Source organism: Priapulus caudatus, unplaced genomic scaffold, assembly GCF_000485595.1.
Source record: "Priapulus caudatus unplaced genomic scaffold, Priapulus_caudatus-5.0.1 Scaffold369, whole genome shotgun sequence".
Taxonomy (NCBI): Eukaryota; Metazoa; Priapulida; class Priapulimorpha; order Priapulimorphida; family Priapulidae; genus Priapulus; species Priapulus caudatus.
The window spans coordinates 211,685-223,077 of record NW_014577430.1 but is presented as its reverse complement, the minus strand read 5'-3'; the positions used below and the strand labels follow the sequence as shown (position 1 = coordinate 223,077).

Here is an 11,393-nt window from a genome sequence, read left to right as displayed (position 1 = left end):
CTTTGAAAGTGTTCACTTTGTTTAAAAACTGTAACGGGAGTAATCTGTTCGTAACGGTTGTGTCGCGATCCACCAGAAAAGACTGTCGATGCTGAATTCGGGACTCTTGCGTAATGAAACGGTTTGTCGGAATCTAGGAACAATTTACGGCGTTTGCGACACGCTGCAACGTTTTTAGCAAGTGTCCCAATGGAGGGGGTTCGCTGGGAGTTGGAAGCCGTTCGGGCATGCCCGCGCTATAGCAATATAGTGCACTCTCTCACTCTGGGCTTAGTCTTAGTCACTCCGATGGTATCGATGGTGGCGAGCGAGTCGTGTCTTATATGCTCTTTGAGTGCATATTCCTTGAAGAGAGTAGGCCTTACTTAGAAATTAGATTTCGTAGTAATAGATTTGTCTTTTAGTTAGTATATTTTTATTGAAGTCTTTCAAGTGCCTTGTGTCTAGTATAGCTAGGGGTTTTAACTAGCAAGAGCCGTTTCTTGTTGTCGTAGTTAGTTAGTAGTATAGTGGTTTCAAGGATAGAGGAACCATGGGCTTAATTTATATGGGCCAATGGGTATGGATGGGCAATAAACCAGTCATTTACATCAATATAATATAATATTATATTTCAATTATAATAGGTTAGAGTTATGGTTAGGGTTCGTCATTATTAGTAAGTTAATTACTAGTAACAGAGTTCGTCATTATTACTATTACTATTAGCTCCTGCGGTCCTGGTAGTTACTATAGTACTAGTACTAGTAGTGCTGGTAACTTAGTAGTACTACTACTACTAGTACTAGTAGTAGTACTTAGTAGTAATTATTGTAACATGTACTTGTAGTAATAGAAGTATTCGTAGCCGTAGGTGTGGAATGTAATACCAGTCTTAATGTGCCGCTAGTGGCAATTCTCAGTCTAAACAAACATCAATCAACGGGCTTAGCCAATGAACACGAAGAGAACCAACATGGCTACGATAATTAAAAGCCCACGTCACGACTCCAGCTAGACTCGTACGGGCCTTAACTCGGCCAAGTATGTTTCGCTACACTAAAGTTATAGTTAGTGGAGCGTGTCAAACTCTCCACCGCGGGGCAGTCTAAGGAAAATTCTTTGCAAAATCCCTCGAAGAGAGCCTCGTCGCGCCATCTATGGGACGCGATATGTACGAGAATAAGTTCAGGGCGTGAAATTAAATAAATTCGAAATCGCTTTTCTAGAAGAAAAACTAACGCGCCAACCAAAAAAATTAGCAATTACGACCATTGGATTTATTCTCGCCCTACGTGCATAGTCGAAAGGTTTCTGCAAGCGCCACAACTCCTCAATTGACCGATCAGAGGCCCATTTGACATAACCGTGGAAATTGTTCTAAATACAGAGCAGCGATTTGGATGAAAAGGCGCCACCAGGTGGCGCTGTTCGCGCTTCGCGCGTATATCCGGGCTGCAGATCGTCCAGGGGCCCGTTGTCAGAAACATCGTAAAGTTACTCATTCAGATTTATTGTACATCACAGTAATTTATGCATATTATGATGGCTAACCACATGTAAATAATATTTGATGAAAAATGACGTGGTCATGAATTTATTCTGCACAACAAGACAAATTCTCACACTGTAACGCGAGACGCGAGAGTTGTGGCAAGCATGGTAAACATTTAAAACAAGAGAACAAATGCCATTCGCCATTTGTAAATGTATTGTTTTGTTTTATTAGCGGTAGATAATTAATGATTTTGACGTGTTTTGCAAGAAAAGCACACATTTTATTCATTATTATAAAATATAATATCACTATAATTGTAATTCGTAGTGTAAATGTGTTATTTTCAACTTAATATTAAAGTTACGAGAGGGTCTGGGCTCTCGTAATGTTAAGAGGCTATTTGCAAGGATTTTTCATTCTCGTAACATTACGATGTTTCTGTCAATGGTTAACGAGTGGAAGTTAATGTTAAGACTAATGTTAAGACTAATTTTGTTTCTGACAACGGGCCCCAGTCCTTTTTTGTGCCACGATTTCTCAGATCTGCAGCCTATAGGCGCCATCTACTGGCAATATTCACCTACAATGTTTTTATCAGCATGGGCATGAGTGACTCTTCAACAATCATTGTACATCCAGCCAAATGCAAATCCATGCACTTCAGAGGTTTATATTTCAGAAATTGCTCGGTAAATCATGGCGGCCATTGCTCATGAAACGACATGCGATTATTGTGAAGCAACATCTACGATTCATAAATCTTACCCCCGCTTCGCTTGATCTTCTGCGTGACCGTCTCTAGATTAGTGACTTGCCATCCAGAAAGCTCCCCAGTCTGCAGCCATCGAGTTAACTGCGCCAGCAACTGCAATGAAACACGAGACAACGCTGGCTCATGGTTGAAGACAATTGCGTGGATTCAGACCATGCAGAGTTTCTGCAAAGTGTAGAGCACTCAACGCAACATGGTCTAAACTTTAGCAACTAATTGTTAAAGATCACAGAATGAGCCATCGCGTAACATGATTGCAGCTGAAGTTCCAAGCTTACCTGGGTGTGTGAATGCTCAGCTGGACTGAAGTCCTTAAACCCTAAACAAAATATGCAAACTGTTGTCAAAAATTCAATGCAACATATTAAGATATAAAGTCAACGCTTCCACAGAAATCTGGAGGCAGATATGTAACATCACCATAGCTGTTGCCACCTGCCACCTGTTCCTCAACTGTACATACATAAAAGCAGTGAATGACCAAAACAGTGGAAAAAGTGTGTGATTCAAACATTTTTCAGTTGAGTATCCATGCTGAGTGAGCACCCAAGGCGCTCGCGCCGACGGTGGGTCCGGGGGGGGGGGACCTCCCCCGAGAACATTTTGAAAAAAATGAATACAGGAGAGCAATCCTGAGCTTTCCAGAGCATATAAAACTCCATTGGGTCAATTCATTATTCAATCATTGACAAACCTGAACCCCCCCCCCCACTTCGTTCTCAACAGATCTACACGAATTAAGTAATTTCTCATTATGATTGGAAAAATAATTTAAAAAGGGGAAATCTGCAGAACCGCAGGAAATTCTCACGTATGCCTGTAACTACAGATGCTGTGGGAAAACAATGACTACTTAACAACATTGCAACAGAATCTACATCTTGAATTTAAAGTCATAGACTTATATGGTTCAGAGCTCTTTCGAGCACGAATCAATCCACATGACAATGTTATATGCCTATTATACCTCAGTCTGCACGAAAAACTTCCACCCTCATTGGCCCAGCGGGCCTGTAGAAATGTATAATTCACTGGCCCACACTAGGTTTTACAGGCCCGAATCAATGATCATCATATTATGAAAAGAGAAACCGAACCGGAAGTTGTTGCGATCTCTAGCGGTGACAAACACGCATGGTGTTGACTAGTTACTTTCCCTACTTCAGATCGGGAATATGATGCCCTATCGGTAAATATCGGTAAAGTTTCATACAAAATATCGAGAATTTTGGTAAATTCTCAGACAGATCATCACATAAAGCTGCTGAAATATCATTAATAGACCATTTACTCCATTTTTTCCACTGGCCCATCGGGCTTGTTCATTTACCAGTTTCATTGGCCCCACGGAAAATTTACTGGCCTCGGATACCGGGCCAGTGGTTAATTTCGCAGACTGATACCTCCAGAATATATATAACATAAATTGCACAATCAATATTCCCATTGCAAGCTCTCCCAAATACAAGTCACATTATTGCGCTATAGACATCATAAATTGCATTTTCCTAGCAGATTTACCCTGTCCATTAAAAGCTATAGTTAAAGTAAATAACAATAATACACAACAGTAAATACTACTACTCTTACTGCTACTACTATTAATAATAACAAAAGCTTATAGCACTTTATCAGGTATTAATAAATATTAATAGCTCTTGATAATAACAATAATAACTAGAAACGAGCAGTTGTCGCCAACTACATGTATCCCCCGTGATCTAGTATGAATGGAATATCTCTGTAAGGACGTAGAAGGCAGGTAAAGTTAAATAAGTCACAAAGACAAAGGTTTGTTAGACAACTGGTCTGCCTCAGATGTGCAAGTATATGGAATACACACGGGGGGGGGTATGGGTATGACTGCAGTGGTGCGTTATGGTAAAGCGAAGACGCCAATCGTTTTTGGTTGGCGAGTCTAAATTGGTATGCCATGGTAAGAACATTTTTGCTGGAAGATTGTCATGAACCCTGTAACTTTGGTTGCGTTTTTCACGTACCGATATTCGGCATGCAGAATTTGAGCACACAGGGCCGATTATAACATGTCATAGATTTATATGTACTAATATATCATTTCATGACAAGCATAATTTAAAATATAAATTATAAATATGGATTCAATATCAAATATTATAATTGAAAATTTAAATTTTTACCACCAATTCTTTTGAATGTAAATTTAAATATAAATTTAAATATACAAATTTTTAATACAAATATAAACTTTCATGACAATCGCGGTCGAAAACTGCAGAAGTTACAGCTTCTAGAATGATTCGCGCCGACAAATGTTTTTACCATAGGAACAACGCACTGACGCCGCCCACACCCAAAAACGATTGGCCGTCTCTCGCTTTACGACAACGCCCTTCATGGCGAAATTTTGAACGATGATCGTCCGAGAAGAATCTGCAGCCGCGTAGAGCGTTCACAAGAGAAATCTCGCAAGCGCTGGCTGCATCGCACACCGCGGCCGACGGACGGCGGCGCCGACGATGCACAAACCCCATAAGTATCCCACGAACTTCGTTCGGGGGATACAATAATAATAATGAAAATAGAAAACCATACCCAATTCTCCTTGCACGGCTGCAGAGGAGGTGTTCACCTCGAAATAGATACGGAAGAGGTTTAGGTAGACAGTGCGTGAGTCTCCCCTCTCCTTACTGACTGTTCTCTCAGGGTCCACAGTCTTCCCCCCAGATAGATGTAGCTTCTCCTCACCGTCTGTGCACTGATCACACGACCTGAGGGAAACAACAGAGATGATGATGATGATGATGATGATGAAAGAGAAAGAGATAGAACGAGAGAGAAAGGGGAGATAGAGAGAGATAGAATATGACAAAAAGATAGAGAAAAAGAGAGGGAGAGAGAGAGAACGAGAGAGAGAAAGAGAGAAAAGAGAGATATAATATGACAAAAAGATAGAGAAAGAGAGAGGGAGAGAGAAGGAGAGAGGGAGAGAGAGAGAGAGAAGAGAGGAGCAGAGAGAGAGAGAAAGGGGAGAGAATAGTGTGTGTGTAGATGAGATGAGAGACGAGAGATGAGAGAGGATGATGAGAGAGAGGAGAGAGAGCAGAGAAGAGACGGGATGGAAGAGCGAGAGGAGAGAGACGAGAGGAGAGAGAGAGAGAGACGAGCTGAGCAGAGAGTGAGAAGAGAAAGGGGAGAGAAAGAAATAGCAAAAATAAAGCGATAAAGGGGAATAGAGAAAAACTTAATGAAGCAATGTGCGTGCGTGCGCGCGCGCGTGTGTGTTGGTAAATGGTAACTTAGGTAACCTGGTAGAGCCTCATAGATGCTCTTCTTATTAAACTGCAACAGTGCCATCGACAGATCTTCATCTTCCCCGCTGTGATCAGGCGAGTAACTTGTCGCTGGTATGATGTCTCTGTACGAAATCTGGGGTCCATGCCGACCCTCCTGCTTCCCAGGCGAACGCAGCCACAGCCTATAAATGTTAGTAAATATAATAAAATTAGTTCATGTAAATATAAGCGTTATACAGAAAAACGATCACCTGGTGGCAACTATTCTAAGTAGTGACCGAAAGGTACTATGCACAGTTACTGTAGGGCGCATACATTTAGGCCATAATAAAAATATTGTTTGTTTGCCCTCACCCGGCCGACCCGCCAAAAAGGGGCCAACTCAAGAAATTTTATTGATCTTTCCCATTCTTTTTTTTTCAAATGGTATCACTGTACATTATATAAATCTGTAGGCAATACGTTATATGTACCAAGCAAAACAAACATTCAACATAAAAGGTATCTACACACAAGCACACCCGAGCTGGTAGACACCATGCTGAATTTGAAAAAAAAGAAGAAGCCTACCTACCTACCCAAACTTTTCAGCCTGGGTCGGGTGAGGGCAAACAAAGATTTTTTTAATTGTGGCCTTACTGTAGGGTGCATACATTTAGGTTGATTACGGGTCTTTGGCAGGGGGTACACAGAGCTACACAAGTCACATCATGTAGAAAGGCAACAATAGTGATACTAGCAGCTTCATGGATCTGTGACAATAGGCTCAAGTCTATAGGTCAATTGCTTCTACACACGCAAGCATGCTTTTAACACATACGAGTGGCACAAGTGGCACTACCTTAGACCGTATGCAATGACTGTTCGACCATCGTCGCTTTCCCGGTAGTTGGTGCGCTGGAGATCGATCTTGCCCGAACTCCTCACCTACGAAGAACAGAGCGCTTACCATCTAAACATTAGCTTCGGTAATCCACAGACTACAGTGTTGCAATAACAACTTCACCAGGTTTCAAGATAACGTGAACCGTAACTTTATCATAACTAAAAGTAGTTTGATTTGACAACTGTTCTAGCTGTCTTTGCCAAGGTGAATAAAGTTACTTTGGCCTTCATTTCTGGCTCTTGTCACCTGCTGCCACGTGGTGACAGCCCAAGCAGCTAATTTCAGCATAAAAAAGATAGCAACTGGTTGCAAAAACTGTCGTTTATAGGTCAATATAGTTGCATCATCTTACCATAAAATAACTTAATAAACCAAAACGTATTCTTACATAGGATATTACAAACATGATGGTTTCATAAAGGGGGTGTATAATACTAATAGAGATAGATACAGATAAATATACAGATCCTACACATATATTAGTATGCCCTAAAACATTTAGCTCACAACCAATAATGAACACATCTCTACGTAGTACTATAGAGTAGAGTATTTTTTACGACACACAGCATAAGTCCATGGCCGATTCAGATATATCATACCTTGAACTCGACAGTTTCACATGATACAATTACAATATCCGGCTGTTGTGACAACCAATCATTAGCCCCCTCAACCTGCTTACTGAAAGATACAATAAAACACATGAATAGCTGAGGATGTTAACACAACATTTTTCTTGTGTGCACAGAAAATTATGATGCATATCATGCTTGCTCTTAACCAGCGTAATGATCGCAGTCTCATAACTATAACTAGAAAGGGCAGTTGTCGCCAACTACATGTATCCCCCGTGATCTAGTATGAATGAAATATATCAGGTAGCGCTAGGTAAATTAGGGGCCGAGTTATAGAGCAGAAGGGAAATATGATTAAGGTCAATGTCAAGGTCAAATAAAGGTCGCAGTGACCTGGTTTTGGTACGCGACACACCTTCTCTCCAAGATGTGTAAGTATACCAAGTTTGGTAGCGCTAGGTCAATTAGGGGCCGAGTTATACAGCGGAAGGAAAATATGATCAAGGTCAAGGTCAAATAAAGTCGTAGTGACGCTGGTTTTTGGTAAGCTGCGCACATCTTCTCCCCAGAAAATGTGTAAGTATAGTCCAAGTTTGGTAGGCTAGGTAAATTAAGGGGCTTGAGTTATAGAGGCCGGAAGGAAAATTAATGATAAGGTCACGGTCAAGGTCAAGGTCAAGGTCAATTCAAATAAAGGTTGCAGTAACCCTGGGTTTTGTACACGACACACCTTCTCCCCAAGATGTGTTACAGTATACCGATAAGTTTGGTCGCGCTAAGGTCATTAGGGGCCAGAGTCATAGAGCGGAGAGAAATATGATCAAAGGCTAAAAGGTTAAGGTCAAAATAAAGCCGCAGGTGACGTGGTTTCAGTAAGCGACAACATTCTCCCCAAGATGTGTAAGTATAGACCAAGTTTGGTAGCGCTACGGTCAATTAGGGGCCGAGTTATAGAGCGGAAGGGAAATATGATCAAGGTTAAGGTCAAGGTCAAGGTCAAATAAAAGCCGCAGTGACGTGGTTTTGGTACGCTGCGCACCTTCTCCCAAAGATGTGTAAGTAGACCATGTTTGGTCATGCTAGGTCAATTAGGGGTCGAGTTATAGAGCGGAGGGGAGTGCCTGCGGCAGCAGCAGCGGCTGGACAGACATGAAACCATAGTATCCCCGCCGACTTCGTCGCGGGGGATACAATTACTGTTACAGGTTACAGATATTCATTATATGCTAGGAGGAGTAGCTAACTCTATGTGCAGAGACTGCAAGAGCATAGCTAATCCATTTTAACCTGGGGGGGAGAGGGCAAAGCCCCGTGCGTGTTGTGTTCTGGGAAGGTGACAGCCATTGACCATGTACTGCATTGATATTTCTCTGGGGGCAACTGCCGCCCACCCACACTGGCTACGGCCCTGGACTGGAATCCCTGCTAATTATTATGATACTCTGGGAGGAGTAGCTAACTCTATCTGCAGAGACTTGCACCCACGCAGAGTATTATCATACTCGAGAGAAGTGGCCGACTTCCATAGACTTGTGTTTTTGCATAGTATTATTACATGTATAAAGGAGAACCAGACACTATTTCCATAGACTTAATTGTGTTCCTGCATAGTATTACCATACAGCAATAATATGTCAACAGCAACAAGGACTGGATCGTCAGTAGGAAGTAAACGCACCATAAAGACGAGCATGAAACTTACTTAAACGGCTCGTTGGATGCGAGGTTATATGGATCCACTGATGTCGGGACAAAATCCTTGAAATAGACCCCGGTCTCCTGCTCGCCGATCCACCTGTAAGGATTGGGATCTCCTGGGGCAAAGACGTAGGGATTGCCGGACGCATCCTGATGGGGGCCGGCAGCACTGTCTCCTAGTGCTCCTGAAAGTTTCACCGCCTCGAAATAGCTGGGTGGCAGTTCATCACCATAGCTTCCACCGGTGGCCATGGCTGGTCGTGCAATTACACTATGTCAATATGACAATCTGAAAAAAATTAAGGATACACTCAAGCTTTTATATACGAAATTTTATGGATTTTTCATTTTCATTATTATTCTATGGCTAACAATAGGTGCCACCTCCGTACATACTCATTTCTGCATATAACGATGCATGTGAGCTTTCAGAGCACTTTGATTGCCCGCAGACATGTGTATAGTGAGCCGTGGATCCTTTAAACACTGATGATGTCCGAGACATGATACAACCATCCTTTTCACGGTATTCATTATGCCAGAATCCATCAGCATCAACACTTCTATAGCTGTCATCTGCAAGTGATAGTTGAAATTGCTGCGTGGTCCGAAATAGCATTTACAGCTCTTTACATGCTCTGAAGGTTCGTTAACACGTTTACGTAGCTTAGTGACATCATGCAGTACACACCACTGGCGCATTTCGCATGAAATTGCGATGGTAACCTCGTAATTTCTCACAATATCTCAAGGTGCACAAAACATTTTACCAATTTAGTGGCTTTAGTTAGTCATGGATATGCCGCAGTAAGTACTAACATGTGTTTCACAAACATTCACCCATTTTGCACACAGCCTCACAGGTGGTCGATCAATGTGAAAAGTAGAAAATCACTGATTTCTCCGTTTCGATTTCTGCCACAGTAGCCGATATATTTACAACTTGCAATAATTTAACTTTACACTTGTTTTAAATGGTAACACATTGCCATAAAAAAGCATCAAGGTTTGATATTAAGTGACCTCTTTTATGAGTTATGGGTCATTATGGCTGAAGGGGTCGTTGTCGTGTCAGGTACTACAGATATGTACCCGAGGTACGTATATATGTATACACAAGTGTACCAGACCTGTATCTTCTCAGCATATATGTACCCTGGGTTTACATAAACGTACCTGCTCGCGGGCAGCATATGAAACCACGCGATAAAGTACGAGAATATCGTAAACCTTCAAAACAAGAGAACAAAAGCCATTTGTAAATGTTTGTTTTGGTTTATAACCGTGGGATAAGTAAGTTTTCTGATGTATTTTCCATGAAAAACACATATTTTCAGGCTTTCAGATTTGAAAAGTACAGGAGGACTACTAATGACTCCCCTAGGACACCATAGGGGGTCTTTTCACGCTCCATAATCAACACCTTAAGAGGCATGATGGAGAGCTCCACTAAAAAATCACACCCTTAAGAGCATGATGGAGAGCTCCACGAAAAATCACACCTTTAAAAGGGATGATGGAGAGCTCCTTGAGGGCTCGCCATCATGCCTCTTGGGTGTGATGATGGAATCATGACCAATCCTCAGTCTAGAGTGAAATCCAAACGAAAATTGGATGTCATGTCAATCTACTGATTATCATTCATCTTCACCTTCATTCATTCAATGGCTTCGTCAGGATTCCATTCTTTTCATCCAACAACCCAACACTAGCACACAGATTAATAAAAGAGTTGATCGGATGTAAAATTAAACTTGTTTTATTTATTCTGATTTCCATCCTTAGAGATTCTATTTCTAATCCATGTACCTGCATATTTCAGCACAAAATATCATAACAATCCATCAACAAACTAGCCAAATTACTTGTACGTAGTAGCCACGTATGTAGCCCCTCGCAGCCCTACGACTGTTTCACGTCGGCAGAAAACACTTCTCGCCACGTATAGTAGAAAACGAGCAGGTACTTGTGGCTACCGATATGGTACCTGTATTTGATGCTGTTGTTTAGTATATTTATATATATATATATAAACCAGAGGGTAGTAACCAGACCTGTACCTCTGCCATACGTTCAGTTACTTACACACCACAAATTGTTGTGTGTTGCTAACCTTTTTGTACCACCTACATTGAGAACTCTATGGAGCGCTATTTCAACATAATAGACATACTTTTGGTGCGCGATTTCACCACTTTTATGAGGCGCGATGATGCGCGCACCATGGCACAATTTCGGGTGCGGCCGGTGGAGCGGCGAGCGCGATGCGCGCCCCTTAAAAATGAAAGCCTATATTTTACTCATTACTATAACATATATCACTGTAATTGCAATTATTTGTGCAAATGTGTTATTTTCATCTTAATCTTAAGTTATAAGAGGGTCTGGGCTTATAGCTGCCGAGTTTGGTTTAGTTAGGAAATGATAATACGATTTGCGTATCCGTATCGTTCCGCGTATATACGGCAGTATTAACAGGTATCAGGATATGCAGTGTAGGGCCTATACGTAATACGGTTTTGTTCTACTTTCTGTTTATGTTCGTGGACCGATTAGTTTAAGCTGACCTCAGGGTTTTTGGTAGATAATTTGGGATTTTGGCTACAAGTCATGGAGGCTGACATCTTGCCAAATTCCAGCCAATCAGAAGGCGCTAAATTCTTCCTATGTTATACCGTTTTACGGCTTTTACGACAATACCACGCGC

General features: G+C 41.6%; 1 protein-coding gene across 1 annotated transcript in view; it reads right to left on the bottom strand.

The window, feature by feature from the left end:
* The window catches only part of LOC106809621, a 12,314-nt gene extending 3,376 nt beyond the window's left edge, over nucleotides 1-8,938 (bottom strand). Inside the window, exons 1-7 of the mRNA XM_014812775.1 lie at nucleotides 8,691-8,938; nucleotides 7,013-7,094; nucleotides 6,366-6,451; nucleotides 5,572-5,706; nucleotides 4,824-4,999; nucleotides 2,528-2,568; nucleotides 2,243-2,342 (exon numbers count right to left, since the gene is read on the bottom strand). Of these exons, the coding sequence (XP_014668261.1) occupies nucleotides 2,243-2,342; nucleotides 2,528-2,568; nucleotides 4,824-4,999; nucleotides 5,572-5,706; nucleotides 6,366-6,451; nucleotides 7,013-7,094; nucleotides 8,691-8,938 (868 nt within the window). The remainder of the gene's footprint in view (nucleotides 1-2,242; nucleotides 2,343-2,527; nucleotides 2,569-4,823; nucleotides 5,000-5,571; nucleotides 5,707-6,365; nucleotides 6,452-7,012; nucleotides 7,095-8,690) is intronic.
* Between the last annotated feature and the right edge of the window lie 2,455 nt (nucleotides 8,939-11,393).